This window comes from Citrus clementina, unplaced genomic scaffold (genome assembly GCF_000493195.1).
Source record: "Citrus clementina cultivar Clemenules unplaced genomic scaffold, Citrus_clementina_v1.0 scaffold_3, whole genome shotgun sequence".
NCBI lineage: Eukaryota > Viridiplantae > Streptophyta > Magnoliopsida > Sapindales > Rutaceae > Citrus > Citrus x clementina.
Genome location: NW_006262339.1, coordinates 23,026,335 through 23,047,606, shown reverse-complemented (window position 1 = coordinate 23,047,606; position 21,272 = coordinate 23,026,335). Strand labels below are relative to the sequence as shown.

Here is a 21,272-nt window from a genome sequence, read left to right as displayed (position 1 = left end):
TCTCCATAGATCATTCAGCCTATTACAGAGAGCCCTATATCCTGTAGACCTCTCTAGCAACTTGACAACAATTGTGTTCATCCATGGCTTAACGAGCTGAGCTTGTATCTTTCCTGAGAAAGAGATGGATGGGATACTATTCTTGTCTTCTACAATCACGTCTTCAGGCTCAAATTCCAGGTCTTCTTCTCTACCCAAGATCTCCTCTTCAAGCTCATTTTGGTCTTCCATCAGTTTATCTTTAAAGGATAAGGGCGGTGGATTGTTAGCATCAACACCTTGCTCCCTAAACCTTGCCTTTTTTGTTGAACGGTCATCCACCAGCGGCGGTGGAGGTTCTTTGCTTAGGATTTCACTACTCATTGTCTCCTTTTACAACCCAAGGGTCGGTGACGGCCGTTACTCACGCTCTGATCACACGGTCATGATTCATCCACCAGACTTGATATCTTGTCTCCTTAGAACTCAAGGACACAGAGGTACGAGCCTATAGAACAGATCCTGTTCAAGTTAAAGCTCATGTTATTGTTAACAAGCCCAGACCCTTTAGAAGCTTGTCCAAAAGACTTAGGCTTTTCATTAATTTTAAAGTAAAGAATAATAATTCAATACACAAAATATTGGTAACTCAATATAATAAATCACAAATATTGATATAGAAAAACATATTAATAAGATATTTTGAGTTTTTTTTTCTTATTTTTTTATTTTTTTATTTATAAATAAAAAAGTTTGGGATGAGCTCGGGCTTTTTTCCTAGGCCTTTAATTATGCCTAATTTATGCGGGTTTTATATTTTTTATCACATATCCAGGCACAATTTATGCAGGTCAAGCTGACCGAGACTTTTTTGCCAACCCTAAAAAAAAAATTTATGTTAGCATTATTCTTAACAGTTTATTATAATTTAATAGTTAAAATTTTATGTCAAAACATGTGTCAAAAAAATGGGGTTCCCTTTTCTAATGGTATAAATAAAATAGGTGAGAGTTGAAATTGGGGTTAGTTTTGAGTAATAAAAGGTGGTGCTCTATTAAAGCACCAAATTACTTACTAAATTCATCTGTAAAAGTAATTTTTCTTATGTCAACAATCTATGGTTAGACTAATGGAAACTTCCTTCTCTTAAGGTAAAGATTTCAAATCTCCTAAATAACTGTAAATTATGTCGATATAATGTTGATCATATAATTGGATTATGTTGGTTATATCATGGCCTTCAGTTTATACTTTAATTGGGCTTATGTTCTATGTTTAGACTTTAAGATATTGTATTTAATATTCAAAAAAAGATAGGGCTATTTAAATACATTAATTTCCCTCTACGTCCTCTTTTAAATTAATCTTTATTATTAATAATTTTTTTAATCAAATTACCGAATTAATCACATTTTCTCTTTCCTTATTTTTTTCGTCTCTTGGTCTAGTTTTTTTCATCATTTTTTACATTTATTTTTAGTGATAGATTGCAAATGATTTTAAGAGATGAGACAAACTATAAGTTATTTTCTTATAGATGCTTGCCAAATTCATTCAAACAATAAGTTCTTAATTGCCTAACTAACCATAAGTGCATTCAAATTCTATAAATTATTTTATTTAATCCCTGAATTGATCTTTATTGAAATTAATCTTATTATACCACACATTACACAACACAAAACAAATATACATATTGGTTTGTTTTTTTTGGAGGAGCAAAGGATAATAAAAACTTGTGTCTAGATATTAGTTACTTTTCGAGCTATGCTTAGCCGAAACGTTACAAATAATGCTTCTTGTTTGTTTGGAAATAAAGGTGTGTTTGAGAGTAAGGTGCTGTAACTTTTAAGCTGCAACTGCTGTGGAGTAAAAAAAACAGCTGCTGTAGAGTAAAAACTACAGCTGTAGAGTAAAAGTTGGAAAAAAAAATTTGTTAAGGTGTCAAAGTCCAGCTATAAGTGTTACCAAATACCTTAATTATTAGCTTAACTTTGGCAGCCTAATTACCTCACCACACTCTCAAACGGGTTAAAACTACCAAAATAAATTTAGAACGTATAGACTAATAAAATTGAATCTTGATTATTAATTTTGAGGCGTTCGAAATTGTTTGGCTGAAAAAATATGAAGAAAATTCATTTGTTTGGATATAAAATAGCAAAGAAAATATGAATTTATAGTTTATTAACACCAACCATTTCTACTATTAATTCTTTTAAGACATTCAAGATTTATTCAGCCAAAAACTTATAACCAATTTCTATTTGTACTGATGAAAATAACTGAACAAAAGCATAAAGCGTAGACGTTTAGTCCAAAATAACTACTCTATCTAGAGACGTAAAGCTAAAAATATTAAGCAAATATTACAATGTACATAAATAAACATGCTCAATGTTTTAGTTTTGTACTACCTAATATCTTAATTTCAATGATAATACATACCCAACCACGTTCTATGGAAATATTGTTGATTTTGAGGGTAAAATATCTAAACATATTCAATTTCCGATTTAAAGAATTTGAACATTTATTAATGAGTTTACATATGAATTTAATGGGTTTACTTAGTAAAAACACTACTATAATAGTGATATATATTAGGTATTTAGATAGGTTCGTGAGTAAAGTTTGAATTCTCAAATTTTAAGGGTGAGTTTATTTAGTGAATAAAATAAGTAGTTTGGTAAGTATAAATAGCCCCCATCCTAAAATAAATTAAGGGGGTAAAATATAACTATTTCATTAAAATTACTTTAATACGGACAATATGGGCAAATTCTGACCTCTGGCCTTATAGTTTCCAAGCAATTTTATCTAAATAGTTATCCATCGAATTTTAGAAAGGTAGAGGGTAAAAAAAGTTTGATTCTAGAGAGGTAGTGGTGATGTTTTCAGTATGTTTGGAGACGTTGAAGTATTGTTATTTTGTTAAGTGGAGTCTATATTCACTAATAAATAAGAGAATACCTAAACATCTTAGCCTCCATTAAATTTCATCGAGGTAATGAAATTAACCTTTATCAAATGCATTTTCTGGCAGGACATTTAAAAACATGTGGGATTGAAAGAATAGTTCAAGAATGAGATTGTTAAATAAATAATTTTAAGATTATAAAGGTTTTACCATCATCTTGAGAAATTCAGTAAAATTATTAATTTAAATGTTATACGCATGTAGGGTATAGCTTAATCCGAAGTTTTTATCAATAGTCATATGCATCATCAAGCTGAAATGTATATTTGGTGATCTTGCAGATTAGTTGCTCTTGAAGAGATTATTTGATTTATCTTTGTGGGAATATGTAAACTCTTCCCAAGAATCCCAACAGTTAACTTTTGAACTTGGGCATGATTTGAAAATCTCTCTTTTGATTTTGCTAGCTAAATTTAGCAAAGCCTGCTTCGGGAAAAAGCGAAGCAAAATGTTCATACATTCAGGAAAAACTTGATGTTTTCCAATTTAAGGGGAGTGTTAAGAGTAAGTCCTAAGTTGGCAAGAAAGTTTAGGAGTCCTAGTGAGTTGAAGCAAGGATAAGAAATACTATTCAAAGAAGCCTAATCTGACACGAAAGCCATATCAAAGAGTGGAACTTTCTCATCCTTTGAGCTTTTATTGTTATCTCTATGATATACAAGTATCAAATAATGGATGTCTACATCTCGTGTCAAATAATCCAGGGCTAGCTCTAGGAGCGATGAGTGTGCCGTTGCCTTGAGGGACGTTAGCAACCACACATTTCACTTCCACTGCATCAGTCGATGGCTACAGGACTCGTTTTGTCAATCCATGGAATAACAAGAAGCAGGTGTTCCAGAAGTATGGATACTAATCTTGGGTAGCTGGGCCATAACTCTGTAGCAAAAGACTCCAACGTGTAAATTTATCTATTCTCAACCAAACCATGAATGCCAATGATTTAATTCTTCATCTGATGATTAAGGTTCCAAACGTCGAAATACATGCATGATATAGAAAACTGAAAAAAATTTGCATCAGTTTGTTCTCTTAATCATGGATGTACAATTTCTTCCCATCTAAATAAACTCATCTCTGAGTTGACAAAGAAAATGCATGACACTTACACAGGCTAAGCTTAATGAGTTCTATGTACAACAAATATTATTGTGTTACACTTTTTACAATCTTTATCAAGCATCCCTCACCTTGAGTTTGATTTCTGAGTAAGAATGGAGTTCTTTCTTCGAGCTTAAAGCTGCAGAGCTGAACTTGCGAACCAATATCTTGAAAACCGGCAAAAGTACTATGTACAGGGCAGTCAAAATAAAAGGTGTAGCAACAAGCCATCCCAACAACTGCAAAGATTGTTAGTAGATGTCAGCTTGATTGTTACAAATTGGAGTCAAAAGGAAACAGGAAAAATGAAGAGGAGATAAAATTCCAAGAGTAGAACAAAGAGCATAAACATTCCGAACTTCCAATTTACATAAGGTTGCAACATTCTCATGCAGCAACCTCCACACAGAACCCAATCTATACATACTACCTACTTCCAGTTGCATTACCCGATTATCCATGAGTTTTTTTCTCATTCTCATAGACTTTATATATACATGGCATAATTCATCTCTGCACTATCAAGTCAATTTTACAACTGAGGAAAATATAGTCTGCACTACCAAATCAATTAACAGGAGATGACAAGTGTTTTGTGACTTCCATGAACATCAGAAAACATAATTTTCAGCATCCATAGACCAGAGATATCTTAAAATATTATGAACTGCAATGCAAAATTCAAACTGTTAAGAACATATTCACAGCCATATATCCTGTGCTGCCCCTGGCTTTTTATCTCTTCCCCACACGCAGTTTCTAAATCCAAACCAATATCAGATATCTTCATCTATAAGTTAACCAACATTAGTGCATGTACACTTTGAAGTCCATGAACTTGCTTCAGGCTACTCGTCTCATCCTAATTCACTAAACAAAGAAGAATAACAAACTCTGATCCATCAGACGATGCATCACACACCATCAAGCATCTTTTATAGATCTATAGGCATATTTGATACACCCACCGAATGAAAATCCTTATAAAGACCACAAGGCACTCATTGCAAGTTCTAAAGACTGTCAGGACTTACGTCTGTAGTTTACATACAAAGGGTCAAAGATGTGAAGCTGTTTAGGCCCCTCCTTTTCTACTAAAATATAAGCTTGTAAATCATGTTTGGTTAATCAAGAACAGTTGAAGCACTTTGGTCTATGAACTAAGAGTTGAAGAGATCAGAGATTTCAGTAGATAATAAGGGTAAATTGTCAAAGCTGACAGAATGCCGCTTTAAATTTTTTTTTTGCATAAATGGCATACAATCACTTTCAACAATAAGAAAGTTCAAAGCTTCTAAATTCGTTCTTCCTGTCAAATTATCCTGGTTCTCTCACAAGTGAATACCATGGCCACAAGAAAATATCCTAATGCTTAAAAGAAAGAGTTCAATTGTGAGATTTCTTATGCATAGGCAAGTGTGAAAGAGGAAGAGAGTTAAAGAGTTTAGCAATTTACTGCATGTGCAATGCTCAATAGGACCTCCTGTGAAGCTTTGCCAGTCAAAACCCTCTTCAATGCATCAGAATTTAATGGAAAATGAGGTCCACCAGTGAGAGCTTCACCAAATCGCAAGAAGGGCACGACCAAACTAGAAACCCAAAAGTACGAAAAGTAATCAGATCACAGGCAAGCATGCAACTAAGCTCTAGCCGCTATAGCAGAATGTACAAGGTTTTCTCACGACATAAACCAGTAAAAGAACCAAGACTTAACAAAGGCGAAATCATGCAACTATCATAATTTCACAAAATCTCACATCAAACTCGTCATGCAACCATCATCATATTGAAAATGAGTAAGAGATGACTATCATTACCTCAATTCTATTGGAGTAGCAATGAAATTAGCAAGCATAACACTAGGAGCATGGCAGCGAGATCTGAGTGCTGCAATAGCCATCCCACATAGAAAGACAGCAGCCCCTGTTCAAAAAACAATCACATATGCTATTTTCACAGGCATTGCCAAGACAATACTCTACATTGACATACTCACATCAATATTTTTTTTTTAAATGCCCAGAAAAATATTAATTCTCATTATTTAAATATTTAACATAACAAAAATAGCAACATACCACAAATCGGAAATAGACCAAGAGTGATCCCAAGAGCTGTGGAAAATGCCAATTGATTTGGTTCTGCACCTCTGTAGCAAAAGGTAAAATTAACCCAGAAGCAAAATAAACCCAAAAAAGTAATAATATTTGAAAAAGATTGAAACTTCAAACAATTGAGTACCTGCGGAGGATTTGGAGAAGAGGTTCAACGATCCTTTTGTTAAGCCAAAGTCCGATTCCCATATTTTTTTTTTTTTTAACAGTTGTGTTCAAAATGAAAAGGGGAGAATGAAGAAATGAAAATGAACACTTTTAATTGAATTTAATTCGGGGCGTTAATTGAATTATTAATTAGCTTCTCAGAGCCAGAGGTAGAGGAGATTAGATTCTTTTTTTTATTTCACTTGAATTTATAAAATATTTTATTATTTTTTGTGATCTGCTCAGTGAATTTAATTTTAACATGTTCTCAGTTTTGGTTTTGTAACATGTTCTGTACTTCTTCTGTTCGGAGCATAATTTGTTTAGGAGGACTATTCATGTGCAGCGATAATCAACATTTTATCTTGCTACAGCCAATTGAAATCAGACGCGTCGTTACATTAACTGCAGAATCGTATCTAGCGGATGCAGGAGATAAAAGCTCTGGCGCGTAAAGTATGACTTGTAATCTGATGTTTGGTTGGGCATCGTGTGGTTGCGTGACACAAGAGTTTTGAAATTTGGGGAATATGATTTTTAAAAAATATGCGAGTGACACGTGGCAAATGAGATAACAGAACGCACGTGGGATTATATTTATACGTGGACCGTCGACGTCCAAATGATTATGTCAAAACAAAATTTTGATGTAAATTTTAACCTTATTATTCAATAAAATTACTGAAAATCAAGACTAACGAGCAAATAACATCGAATTCATCCATTATTTTCATCGTTGTTTTTCATTAAACCAACGGTTCAAAATTTTAAGTAAAAATAATTCACCAATCAATCAGGTTAAATCAAAACAAAATTAACAGATTATAGATAATGTTGCTCTTGCATTAGTTGTTTAATAATTACACCCAATTCAGATTTATAAATCTTAACACAATTAACCATACGAGTAAATATATTGTGTTGTTGGCTCGTTTATAGACTTATTTTAAAGAGTTTAATTATATTTGAATTGAAATTGATGAGAGCTTGAACAGGGATTATGTCGTCATGTGGTTTTGAAAAATATTAACAAATTTAAAAACTTAAAATAGTGGCTTTTAATGTTTATCTGTTGAATTCATCCTCTCCAATATTAGACAAATGAGAACCTACCCAAGCACAATCTTTTGGTTTTTCCATCTACTTTGGCCTTTTTATTTTCCAACTAGTAAAATTTCACGACATAAAGGCATAGAGCCAGAGATTTAAAAAAAATTAAGCGAAAAAAATTAAGCATAACTATGAGGGCAGTAATTCGAATTCCCATGGATTCAGCTCTCCCAATTAATTATAATTATATGCAGTTAATTTGTAAGTCTTTCTCTCTTTCGAAATGCGAATGCAACCGAAACATCCCTCATCTGTGAGGGTTATTTGTCTAGTTATGTACTTCATATAATTTAATGTAATAATGTAAATCCTATTTATATATCTAATTATAAATATTAGTATAATGATCCGTTGTAGTAACACTTATAAATATCTGTGTAATTCAATATTATGATGTGTAATCAATATTAAAAAAAAAAAAGAATACTCCGTCATAGTAAACCTCAAAAACTAGCATAAAAAAGCTGATTTTCAGAACTTAAAACGTTATCGTATCAGCGAAAAACCTTCTTCAAGGCACTGTGTTCTGATATCTTGCATAACACGTTGAAAGAGGATCGGGTTGCTTGTAACGACAGCATCTACACGCTCATGCAGCATCTTTCTCATTGAATCTTCGTCATCCACAGTCCAAGCAAATACCCTTTTATTTCTCCTGTTAATGGCTAATTGTTAAACATCAGATTAACGAAATTAATGGGTACGAAAGTTTAACGAGAGTAAGAATAAGTTTGCACGTACCCATGAAAAGTTCTTACTAGCTTTTCATCGATCAAGGGGTGATACACACCAACCACTCCAGCTTTTCTAATCCGCAATAGGTTGGTTCGAAATCCAGTAGAACGATCCACCATTATGATGTAGCCCGCCTGCAAAAGCACCGTTTGACGATAAGATAGACAATAAAGAGTAATGAAATGGACAAGATATGCCTCTTTGTGTTCCTCATAGTTGCACAAATCTAAAATGCATCAACCTTCTCATAATAAGAGATGAGTTTTGACAATTTTGGTCACTTATTGAACAGGGAAGCCTTCCACAGTATATATAATCCAATACAAGCAAGTAGTAATGCATCACCAACATAAGAGGATCAAGCCTAACCCTAATATTTGAATCTTTGTGAATAGGAATAATTATAGTGATGGAGATGGAGATGAAAAAATGAAAATATTATGCAAGATTTAATAGAAGAAAGTCTTCCCCAAGATCCCAATAGCCGTATAGAAAACAAGTAGATAAAAAAGGCGAAAAATGCATTCCTGAGAAGAATTCCAAGTTGTCATTTTTTGTCTAGGTGGTTTACTTGCCAACTTGTATGCAATTAACAAAACTTAGCGGTACATTCATAAAATGAAATCCATATCTACATCCTCCATAAATAAATGTAACTGAGGTGCACCAAGTACCACATACTTTTTTATCAGGCCAATCCTCATTTTTTTTTTTGCTCTAATTAATTCTGTTTTGACTAAAATTCAAAAGGTTTTACTACATTCTCCTACTTGACCCTAAGAAAGGCAATTCGTTTATATGAAAATATGATAATAATAAATATTGAAGATGAAAATGAATTATTTGATACCTTTGAAGAGGAAAATAGAATAGCATTAACAGAATCTATCTTAAGCAATCTTGAAGTAGTTCAAGATAGATGTAAAACAAATGGAAGAACCCAAGATCGTCCATATCAAATTTCTAGAATAATACAACTTGCATAAATAGATAATAATAATAACAATCATATGAATTTCTTAATTCAAAATGCTGAATTTATATTGCAATATCTGTATGAAAGCATTGATGGCATGTATCTTGATGGGAAAATAGACTAGAAATATACATAAACATGTTAAAAGAAAAAATTTGATCAATGACCCAAGAAATATTAGGATTGACAAATATAGGTGCTAAGGCGTATTCAGAATTCATAGACTTTTATGAATATGATAATCATTTAGATCTTTATAAGAGTAGAGTAAAAACTTTAAATGGTTTTAAAAATAGATGCAGAGGGATGAATGAAGAAATGATCAACCAGAAACTCAAAATCAATAAATTTCTCATCAGTCCTACTTATGATGAAGATGAACACTAAATGGAACGAATCCCTTTGCTAAGCAATTCCATGTTCATTAATAGGGATGGCAATGGGCCGGGCCAGACTCAGGCATGGTCAAGCCCTAACTCAGCCTATTACTATTACTAAAACGAAGAGCCCTAGCCCTTGAAAAACCTAACCAGTCAAACTAAAGATCAGGCCAGGCCGGGCCCTTATCGTATCATGGTCCTTTTTCATCTCCGAAGATTTAAAAAAAAATCATAATTAATAATGATTTGTTTCAATTGCCCAAAAGGCCACTACCAATTCAAAGAGCAAAAGAAAAGGCACTAGTCATTGCACTGCAGTCACCAATGGGCAAGGCAACGACTTTCTTTCTTTTTTTTTCCCCCTAAATATCAAAATATTTAATATTTTGAAAAAATGAACTATAATGCATCTGTATTGTGTGTCACACGAGTAACGTGTAAGAGTGTAATACACTGAAAGAGTATAATACTGTAATGTGAATGTGTTGTGTTTTTATTTTTCTAAAATATAATAATTAATTATTGGGCTAAAGGTCGGGTCAGAGCTTTTTGGCAAGGCCTTAGCCTTAAACCTAATAGGATCGAGCCTTGATAACTCAAGACCTAGCCCGACCATTGGCCCGAATTTAATGAGTCTTCCTCAATCGGGCACATGGCCAGGTCAAGCCTTTTTTCCATCCCTAAATGTTCCTACAATTGCTTACAAACAAGTAATTTGCATGCAAAGACTGAAGAAACATTGACTTTCCATAGTTTTCTTGTCATGTAAAGACCCAAAAAAGAAGAAAAAAAAAGCCTCACAAAGTAAAACATAAGTAATTTATTGTTTAGAAATATTTGACTTCATGCGGGTCCTACATTAGAAAGTAATTTATTATTGTCAAATGTTGCCAATAAGTAGGCACCATGTGAGTAATGTTCACACTTGAGTCATCTGAATAGAATGGCCAATAAAGCCGATAATTTATTTCAGCTTGTTACACAAATTATAGACGGTCAAACTTCAAGAGTGCTATATATAAAAAGAGAAAGGAATTATCTAGTGGTTGAACTTAAAATTGCTCATATTATGGTGAACTCCATAGGTACATGGTGTGGGATTATTGAATCCAATGCTTAAAGCACCATTCATGAGGCATGGTATCAACGCACCACATATGTTGGTATGTTCCAGCGACGCCTCCCACCTGAACATTTATATGTACGCTGTAATACCCCAACTTACACACACACGCACGCACGCGCACACACACACACGCACGCACGCACACACATTATGAAAGCCATTTGATTTTAGCCTATTAACACACACATAAATTATTATGATTTCAGCCTTGAAAATATTAAAAGTCCATACTATTATTAATAAAGCAACTCCCGTACCCCTTCAAACATATTATTACTGTGTAAAAAATTAAAAGAAAAATAGAGGCATTTTCACTTTCTTTTGAAAGAGAGCTCGCGGGCAAGAGAAAACAATTATTTTAAGGTTTGGTTCATCAAAACTTCAAATCCCAAATTTTTGTTCAAGCAAAGTTTAACGCTTCTTCTCTTTCCCATGAACCCTCTTTGAAAAGAAAGTGAAAATGCCTCTTTTCCCTTCTTTATTTTATTTTATTTTTTATATTATGCTTTAATAGTATGCATAAAGGGGTAATGGACTTGGCTTTATTAATAATAGTTATAGCTTTTAATATTTTTAAGAGTCAAATCATAATAATATGTGTTAATAGGGTATAGTCAAATAGGTTATGCTGTGGTATTACTTATATGTACAAGTTTTAGTGGAGGAGATCAACTACCTTATAAAGCACATCTACACACTTTGTGTAATTATAAAACGCCTCATGAATGTTGTTTCAATGCTGAATTTATAACAGGAGTAACGTCGCCTATTCAGTCATTTCTAAAAGGTAGGTAATTAAAATAAGCCTCTAAGCCAGTAATGTTTCTTTCACCTTCAAAGGGGCGGGGGGGGATGTTTCCTTCTAGTGTTGTCCTAAAACTAAATTCATTTATAACCTATAACCATCAAACATATCCATAACAAAACAAAGCTTAACAATAAATACAGTTTCTTACCGAAACATTTGATGATAATCTCATTATGTCCCTTACTAAATTGTCGCTTTTGGCCCAAACAAGGCAGTTGTAGCATTTTGTCCTTTCAATCTGAAATATTTGTACAGATGGTAAAAATATAACCACATTCAGAAATGCTAAATGACCGGAAAATGAGATCTTCAGTAATTGCTACGTTATAAATTCATTAGAAATATAGCAAAATGAATTTTTTGGAATCATCATTCTCTTCCTACTGGATACTGCATATGTCAGGTTTCAAGAAGAGACAACAAAAACCATCAGAGAGCAAATCAACCACATAGATAACTAAAACCCATAACAAATAATGCAAAGTTAACAATGCCCAATAAAGAATGTGTTATGATAGGGTACAATTGTATAAAACTATAGCAACAGTATTACCAAATCCTCACAGATATCCAGTAAGCAACATTCTGCACAAAATTCTCTAAACAACCAACAGAAATAATGGCTAAGCAGCATAGTCCAACAGTAAATGCAAAAGTGCACCAGCCTTCAACATAAACCTCAGTTTAACAATTATCAATGAGACTCCCAAGAACTCTAAACCATGTACCAAAACAAAGGAAAATGATCAAAATATCACAAAGGAAAAAACACTGAGACATCTTAAGATGATACACATATAGCTATAATAGTTTTATCATTAACAATTTGTAGCTCTCCACTAAATAAACAAAAAATGGATTAAAAAAAGTATCATGTATTAAAATTGCATTTTCAGACCAGAGGCTTAAAATATAAACAAAGATCAAAAGGGATAGGGGAGAAAACTGAAAACTCACAACAGAAAGAATATCCTTTGCAAGCCCCTTTTCATATGACGGAGGACCAACCTTTGCATCCAGAATGACTTTCCGTACTGAGTTTGACACCAACTGAGAAGCCACACAAACAATAAGAAACTCATTCTCTTTGCTTTAAACGAATAAATGAAAATAACAATTCCATAAAAAGATAGTGCCAGTGCAATTATTTTCGAATTAGATGTCATACACAGAAATGGTCAAAGATACGTAGTATGTCGCTAACATCACTTCATCCCCAACAAAAAATAAATAAATAGAAAAAGAGAATGTGTCAAAGTGGATCCTGTAATTACCGTTAAGGCATCTTCGATAGTAGTAATTACTTGATCATGAGACTTCTGCGCAAACTGAAATGAGGTACCTAGTTTTATTATCTACAACCACAAACTAATAAATAATCTCAATCAACATCACTGATAAAAATCTTACGGCATGAATTTTAACATACTCTTTGTATTTTTTCAATCAACAAAAATGATAAATATCTCATAAAGAATTGTGTGTGTGTGTGTGTGTATTCTTTCTTCATCTTTCTTTCCCCTCTTTCAGGACAAGGTACAGTTCTAATAAGAAACATGCAGATGTTTACGATAATTAATCTAGATAAAAGTACAAGTCAGCGTCTTTTACCTCTTTCATGCTCAAGTGCCCAACTTTAGAAGTAATGTTACCAGATATCCGCTGCAAATCCCTGCCTGTGTCATATGAAAATCAACTCTCAAAAAATTTCAAGAACAATCATCAAATTTATAATTTGACTCCAACATGAATACTAAATGATGTTTACAAGATGTTCACCAGAGAATGCTGTTTAAATCATGCACAATTCAGAAAAAATAAAACATTTGCAGAAAATTTCCACTTAACTTTGAGTATCAACAATCTCCAACTGAGCAACAACTTGACTAATACTTTTATTCAAAAATATATCCAAAGTCTTCATCATAGGGAATAGTACATAAATGAAAGGTCCATTCCACGAAACGAAGAAGAATTATTCATGCAGTACAGCATTCCTACTTCATTGATGATGATTAGTGAAAAATGATAATCATGATAGAAACAGTGGTCCATTACCTGTCGTGAAGAGCCAACAAGACTCCATCTAAAGAACGAGAAACATCAATCTCCACGCAGTCTACTTGAGAACGAAGGGCAGATCGATATGCAGCCATCTATGAAGCAAAAAATAACAGAATCATCAAAAACAAAGACCAGTCAATAGATCTCTGAACACTGGTTGCAACATGTGCAGGTTGAACAAACCGTGACTTGGACATGCATTTCTAAAAAAAGATTACGCTATGGAAGACAAGAAATCCAAAACCTAGAATCAGTTATGCTCTAACTGAAGTTCTAAGCATCCAAATGGGAATACAGATATAAAGCAATCAACGTTTAAAATACAATGCCTACCGAGTTGGGAAATTCATTAGTTGAGTCGCCGCCATGAGCACATACAAGAGGAGAACCATCCAGCCATCCACACTTTTTTAATTGCATCTGCACACAGTGGAAGGTATTACAAAGTGAATATTCATATCCATGGAGGTCTATAACATCCAATACAGGGCCAAGTAATATCCTGTGAAAATGTTTCAAAATCTATATGTCAACAAAGAATACAACATTCCTCTAACTACAAACAAATATGCCCGTAGTCCTAATTTCTAACCCAAGGCATGAGGAAAATAATTACACACTAGGCTACTCAAAGAATATGGCTGCAGTGCATTTGGAAATGCTTTTTTGTAAAAAAGTACTTGTTTATATGGGAATGCCTTCGACAAAAACACTTTTTAGGAAATCACTTATGATTTGCTTCTTGGAAAGAACTTCAAATTATTTTCTTTCTTTAACAATGCTTTCTAAATGAGTACATAACAAGTGTTTTCCCAAAATATACCCTAGGAGCTTCTTCAGTCTTAGAAAATGCTTAATAGCACCTTTCAGAAAAACAGCTATGAATTGCTACTTGACTAAGCACTTCTAATTATTCTCTCTCTATAGGTGCTTCAAATTATTTTCACTCTCTGAAAAAGCTGTCTAAAAGACTGCAGTATCAAGTGTTTTGCTAAAGAGCACCCTGTCAAATCCTTCTTCAGTCTTAAAAAAGCCCGTCAAAGCAATTCTCAGAAAACAATTATGAATTGCTTCGTGACGGAGTACTTCAAATGCTTTCATTACTATAAAAATGCTTTTGTTAATTCATAAAAGAGCATATTTATCTCTAGTACCAGAAACTATGATTAAAAAAAAAAGATGAAAAAAGCTAAGCAGCAACAAGAATTCGATGAACATTTTTTTTTTTAAACTTTTACGACATCACCATAACTGAAAAACGAAAGCTTATTAAATATTAAGTCAATAAAATAAGATCTACATTTCCACAATTTTTAATTAGACCTAAAAGCGGAAAGCAGCAGATCGAGTTAGAATTGATACTTGATGGAAGCGGCGGAGTCTGAAGTGGAAGAAAATCGGAGGAAAGAAGGCTACAAAAGCGAGGCAGATGAGAATCAAACGAAACGATCTCTTCGAAGGAGCGATTAATCTTCTTATGTTGCTCTGATTACTCTGTCTTTGCACGAATGGCTGCTGCCTTCTTCCCAATCTCACCATTTTTATGTTACCAGTACCAGCAGAATGAATCACGCTCGCTGACGGAACAAAGACTTGCACTCGCTGCGTTCTTTTTTTTATTATTTTAGAAATTAGCTTATGAAAAAATTCGAGCGAATTGCGTGGGATATACCTGGTTTCCTCAAAATATCCAAATATACCTCCATCTATTAAAATCGTTAACTTTACATATATATACTTAAAAAGATCAAGAAAAATACAAAAATAACCTTAATAAAAGCCAACAAAACAGAACTGATTCGCACCCAAAATCACAAAGTCGAGTAAACAAAAACAAGAGAGAAAACTCCTTGAAGAACAAGCGGCCCCCTACCCATTCTACACTTCAGCCATCACCACCGCCGCAACCGTGTCACCACCACCTTGTCTTGCCTCCGTCATTAGTTATTAGGTAAGTAATTTTCAATTTCTTCTTTCTCCTACAAATATTCAAAGAAAAATTTTAAGATTTTTGCTGAAAATAGTAAGTGATTTAGTGAATTGGGTATAATTTATAGGATTACTGAAAATGGAAAGAATTAGAAGTATAATATGAACAATGTAATACAATATATCACGAAGAGACATACAAAAACAAATGTCAGATAACATATTTTTATTTGAATAACTTCAAATTTATTTTGTTTCCTCTATGGATTTTGTATTCTTATTTTTGTTTGAGTGCAACAATTAAGATTTGGAAACAATGTGGTTAAAGAAAAGTTGATTAAAGAATCATGTGGGTTAGTTTTCCCAATTTTTGCTTTGTGGTTGGAGAAAGGATGTGTTTAGTTTTGAAACATTATGATTCAATTTTAAAGGTTATTTGATTGTGTTCATTGGATCTGTCTTTTATTGATTATTGTTTTGAATTTTGTTATAAACATATTGTTCTAGAAATTTGTGAAATTAAGGTTGTAGTGTAAGAATCTATATGTGTTGTGTTCTAAAATCAGGGTTAGAGTTCAATTATGAACTGGAAAATAGTTGTTGGCATGTTATTAGCCTAATAACATTTGAATTGTTTACTATCATACTTCATATGATTAGTTTATAACCCATTTAACCTCTAGATAAAACTTTTTGCTTGATCCTGTAGGTTCTGGACTATATACCAAAAAAACCATGCCATCCGATGATAATTTAGATAACGACGATCAGAAGGCGGTTTTAGTAAAAGTGTCTAATATGTCATCATTAAAAACACTTTCACTTATAAAGCAACGTCTCACAGAACAACAATATGAAGTGTTTAAGGAAACATGCTTTGGTCATTTTGTGTACCTTCAAGATCTACAATTCGCTGGCCAAATTCTTCATGCATTATTATTACGGTATGTGAGATCAACTGATAAGGCAATGTACTTCAAAATAGGACAAAAAGAGTGCAGATTTTCTATGCTTGAGTTTGCCTTAATTACGGGATTGAAATGCCATAAAGAACATGATCTTCTAGTACATGAGAAAGACAATGCTGATAATATATGTGATGTGTTCATGGAGGGCAATCATGAATTTACTCAAAAACAATTACAAAAAGCTTTTTCAACAGCCCAGTCCAATGATGATACCTTGATGGTCAAGTTCGCCATGCTATATTTCTTGGAGTCTGTGTTGCTAGGAAAGGAGCCCAAGAATAAGATTGATGACCTCCATATTCGTCTATTAGACAACTTTAAAGAACTTAATAATTATCCATGGGGTCGCTTGTCATTCGAGGCAACAATGTTAAGCTTGAAGAACACAGTTACAAGGAGAAGCAAAAGAATTGATTCATTAGATCCAAACACAGAAGAGAAATACAACCTTTATGGTTTTCCATTTGCGTTTCAGGTGAGAATGCTTATTTATGTATTTTATAATAAATACATGAATTTTATATGATATTGATGTAGTGTTGTAATATTGCAGGTGTGGACATACGAGGCCATTTTTTTATTCAGCCAAAAATTTGCAACCAATAAGGGTGATTTAAAGGTTCCAAGAATTCTTAAGTGGTTTTGTAAGAACAAGATTATGGCTGATGTAATTAATAATGTCTTGAAAGAGGAAGACACCGTAAGTGTTTCATTCTTATTTAAGTGCGAACCATTAACATGAATTATTTAGTTTAACTTGAGTTATTTAGTTAAAGCATTAGTACCTTCTTGGTATAATTTAATTAACATATATATTATATAGTTTACTGTAGCGACAACATTGCATGCCACCGGAAGTGATGGAAGTAATGAGATTGCACAACATTACATGCAATGGTTCTTGGCTCTGGAAATTGAGTGGAAGTAAGAGCTTGGTGAACTCAACGCTGTGAGTGGTGATAAGCCTAACAATGAACCAAATTCTGCACATTCAAATGTGCAAATGCAACAACAAGTTGATGTTGTTATGGATGATAAGCATGCAACCATCACTGATGATATTTCACACACACCATTCAATGCACCCTCCCCAGGATTTTTTTCCTTCGCCACGTAATGCATATACTTTTCAGAGGACAACACCGTTCCACGAAAAAAAAGCAAAAATGGAAGTTAGTTGATTTGTTTAAAGACATTTTGGGATTTTTATTTATGAAATTAACTTAGCAGTATATCTTAAAATATGTTCGTAGGTCACTCCATCTTGTCGTGTCTCCATAGGCGATCATGTTGCTCCAACATTTTAGAAAATTTATGATAGATTAAGCAAAATCGAGGAAAAGGTGCAAAAGATTGATGTGTTGGAAGCAAAACTTGACAACATTACAAAAGACATATAGAGAACGACGAAGTTACTCGAGGAGTTTCTAGCATATTTTAATGTAGGCAAAGATAGTCTCATTGATCAGGTTTGCAACATTTTAAATACTTTTAGAAGCGATTTTTATTTTTTATATATTTTTACATTTACTTCAGTGGCTTAGACAAAATTGAAATTAAATTCAGTTGACAATAATTACAAGCGAATTCTAAATTTTGTTATATTTATTCATAATACAGCCACCGGCACATGATCCTCCTACCTCAGTGGCTTATGATGTAGTCATAGATAAAATTGATGTTCAGGTTTGTAATATTAAATCTAGTTGAAGTTAAATTCAGTTGGTAACGATTATGTAAAGAATTCTAAATTATGTTGTATTTATCTGTAATACAGCTACCTGCACATGATCATCATATCTCAGTGGCTTCTCATGTAGACCATGATAAAATAGATTATCAGGTTGGTAATATTAAAATCAGTTTGTGTTGAATTTACTTGCCAGCAATTATGTACAAAATTCTAAATTTGATTGTATTTATCCGTAATATAGTCACTCGCTCATGATTATTAAACCGCAGGGACTGCTCATGTAGATGCCGATAAAATTGATGTTAAGGTTGGTAAATTTAAATTTAGTTCGTGTTGAATTTAATTACTAGCAATTATGTACAAAATTCTAAATTTGATTGTATTTATCCGTAATATAGCCACCTGCACATGATCATCAAACCGCAGGGGCTGCTTATGTAGATGCCGATAAAATTGATGTTGAGGTTGGTAAATTTAAATTTAGTTCGTGTTGAATTTAGTTACTAGCAATTATGTACAAAATTCTAAATTTGATTGTATTTATCTGTAATACAGCCACCTACACATGATAATCAAACCGCAGGGGCTGCTCATGTAGATGCCGATAAAATTGATGTTGAGGTTGGTAAATTTAAATTTAGTTCGTGTTAAAATTAGTTACTAGCAATTATATACAAAATTCTAAATTTTGTTTTATTTACCTGTAATACAGCCACCTGTACATGGTATAATTAACATTACTGATGAAATTTCTAACAAATCTCACTACAAAAAGCATGCAAAGAACAAGATTGTGTTCCATTGGAACAACATTATCTGAGAAAAAAGAGAAAAAAATCAGTATATGTTAGCACACTTTACACTGACCCTTATAAAAAGTCACGAAAGGATGCAGTAACTGAATCAAAAGGTCCAATAAACTTTGATGATTGGATGCGTGATGGCAATATGGAACCATAAGTTTCTTTTATTCTTTTTTTTTTGTTTTAGGGTTAATTATATTTATTTCTTTTATTCTTGTTTTAGGGTTAATTATATTTATTCAAGTTGCTATGTAATAATATTTCTTGTTTTTTTATGGTAGTTTGACAATAAGGTGGCCTGTCCACAACGCAGATAAATACTTCTTCCGTCGATTATGCAAATTAAGATCATCGATATCTAGCACAATAATAATTTTTGTTAGGTACTTTAATGAATATGTTAAACAATGCATATAATAACTATTGTTTATTATCTACAGCACTTGGACTCTTTTTTTTATGTTGTACGACACAACTTGGTGAACTCCCCATCTTGTAGTATGCAATGATGTGCCATAATGGACACTATATATCAAGTAAGTTTGTTATTATATTTATAAAACATATAGGACAATATAAAATATATAAGACACTTACACTTTTGCTTTCTGTAATGATAGCGAAAATTAGAGCATCTGTATTCAGTTTACGTGATCAACCCTGAAAAAGTATGGACAAATAATGTACTAATTATGTCGTTGATTATGCCAAGGGTGAAAAACTTAAATGTGTTGTTCATTGGAAAGATGTTTCCAAAGTAAGTTGCTTATATTTATTTGACATGTTGACTATAGTTTTTTTTTCTCCATTTAGTGGTTTACATGGTTTTTTCTGTAGGTATATATTCCACTTCATCCTAAGCAAGATTATTGGGCACTAGCACAGTTTGACCTTCAAAAGGAGATAATTTTTGTGTATGACTCCATGTTAGATTATATGAATGACAATGCATTTGAGAAAGAATTGTTGCCGTTTGTAGTTATAATGCCATTGATTCTAGATAGGATATCATAATATAATTCACATTCTGATGATAATTCTCTAACTCGTAAGTGGAAAGCCGTGCGAGTTTCAGACATCCCACAACAAAAAAACAAGTAAGAAATATTGTCGCCTCTTTTATATTATCCCTTGAGTTATGTAATATCAAATAACTATCACTTTTTATTTATCTCTTGCAGTAATGATTGTGGGGTTTTTGTTATGTTTTATTTGGAGGCACTTGTATATGGTCTAGACATTCCATATGACGTTCGTACACAAGCAAGCATTAATTCATACCGAAAACAAGTGGCAACAAGGTTGTTTTCTGACAAGAAGTTGCTAGAGGAGTGCGATTGATGATGATAAGAAGTTCATTGTTTTGGATAATCAAGAATACTCGACTTTGTATTAGTTTGTAGTTTAACTTTTGGGATAATGTTAATCAAAACCTTATGAACTGACTTGTATTGTTGTAAATGTGTGAATAAGTTAAATATTTTGGTTTTTGTTATTATTTAGTCAGCATTAAGTCTCCTAAGAAATTTTATACTTTTTTATGTAGGTCGGGTAAAGAGTCGAGTATACTCAACTTATTTCATCAAAATCTGGTAATTTGATTCCCATACTTCAATGTAAGCTTGCCTAAAAAATTCTCCTCTGATTGACTTAACTCTCGACTTCCTTCAGCAAAGTCAGGAAAATAGTCGGGAATACTCGACTTTTAATGTAATATTGCCTAACATTAAACAAAATTTCTCCCTATCGAAGTCAGGTAAACAGTCGAGAATATTCGACTTATATTGCTATCTTCTCTAACATTGAACAAAAATTCTCCTCTCACCAAAGTCGAGTATGGGGTCGAGAATATTCGGCTTTGATGTAACATTGCGTCAGATTGAACAAAAATTCTCAACTCATCCAAGTCAGGTATGAGGTTGAGAATACTCGACTTTGATGTAACCTTGCCAAATATTGAACAAAAATTCTCATCTCCTCGAAGTTGGGTAAATGTAGATTATTTTCATCGAAGTCGGGTAAATAACGGGAAATACTCGACTTTTTTCTGCAACAACTTTAAATTATCCAGGAAACATTAAATACAATTCTATTTCATCCTTATACAATTTCGACTAGTAAATAGCAACTAGTAAATTGATCCTTATCCAGTTTCAATACGAAAATCCTTATACAATTACTTAGTATAGTCCTTTAATTGCTCCAAGAACTCAAGTCATAACCCAAAAATCTACGATGCCACCATGTAAAGATAACATACAAGCTAAATCCTCCGTCAAGCCCTGTACACATAATGTTAACATAATGTTAAATTTAGTACATATTTAAACAGCATTAACGAAATAAATAAAACATAAAT

At 32.9% G+C, this 21,272-nt stretch overlaps 2 protein-coding genes and 1 non-coding gene across 6 annotated transcripts; all 3 read right to left on the bottom strand.

Annotated features, from left to right (window-relative positions):
- Positions 1-384: 384 nt before the first annotated feature.
- LOC112100605 lies at positions 385-521 on the bottom strand. Its single transcript, XR_002906973.1, has one exon. It is a non-coding gene; the product is annotated as a small nucleolar RNA U3 (small nucleolar RNA).
- A 2,817-nt stretch (positions 522-3,338) lies between these two features.
- Positions 3,339-6,563, bottom strand: LOC18047957. The gene is made up of 6 exons (XM_006441723.2): positions 6,302-6,563; positions 6,139-6,209; positions 5,878-5,983; positions 5,517-5,649; positions 4,150-4,299; positions 3,339-3,838 (listed from the first exon to the last, which is right to left on the bottom strand). Exons 1-6 carry the CDS (start codon positions 6,361-6,363, stop codon positions 3,812-3,814), a joined length of 549 nt encoding a protein of 182 aa, XP_006441786.1. The 5' UTR covers positions 6,364-6,563; the 3' UTR covers positions 3,339-3,811.
- A 1,244-nt stretch (positions 6,564-7,807) lies between these two features.
- On the bottom strand, positions 7,808-15,202 carry LOC18047956 (glycerophosphodiester phosphodiesterase GDPD4). Of its 4 annotated transcripts, none has more exons than XM_024189763.1 (9): positions 14,883-15,202; positions 13,854-13,940; positions 13,515-13,612; positions 13,068-13,128; positions 12,731-12,811; positions 12,414-12,506; positions 11,605-11,694; positions 8,173-8,300; positions 7,808-8,086 (listed from the first exon to the last, which is right to left on the bottom strand). In XM_024189763.1, exons 1-9 carry the CDS (start codon positions 15,057-15,059, stop codon positions 7,918-7,920), a joined length of 984 nt encoding a protein of 327 aa, XP_024045531.1. In that variant the 5' UTR covers positions 15,060-15,202; the 3' UTR covers positions 7,808-7,917. The 4 variants fall into 4 exon arrangements, with proteins under 4 accessions (XP_024045531.1, XP_006441784.1, XP_024045532.1 ...); XM_006441721.2 differs by having other exon boundaries at positions 12,731-12,784; XM_024189765.1 differs by having other exon boundaries at positions 8,018-8,096.
- Between the last annotated feature and the right edge of the window lie 6,070 nt (positions 15,203-21,272).

Coding starts and splice junctions, on each gene's coding strand:
- LOC18047957 (XM_006441723.2), bottom strand. CDS start 6,363: ATGGGAATCGGACTTTGGCTTAACAAAAGGATCGTTGAACCTCTTCTC. Junction 4,300..5,516: donor TATTGAGCATTGCACATGCA/GTAAATTGCTAA, acceptor CAATCTTTGCAG/TTGTTGGGATGGCTTGTTGC. Junction 3,839..4,149: donor ACTCAGAAATCAAACTCAAG/GTGAGGGATGCT, acceptor CTTTTGCTACAG/AGTTATGGCCCAGCTACCCA.
- LOC18047956 (XM_024189763.1), bottom strand. CDS start 15,059: ATGGTGAGATTGGGAAGAAGGCAGCAGCCATTCGTGCAAAGACAGAGT. Junction 13,129..13,514: donor TTGTTGGCTCTTCACGACAG/GTAATGGACCAC, acceptor TGACACAGGCAG/GGATTTGCAGCGGATATCTG. Junction 8,301..11,604: donor GATTATCATCAAATGTTTCG/GTAAGAAACTGT, acceptor GTGCTTTTGCAG/GCGGGCTACATCATAATGGT.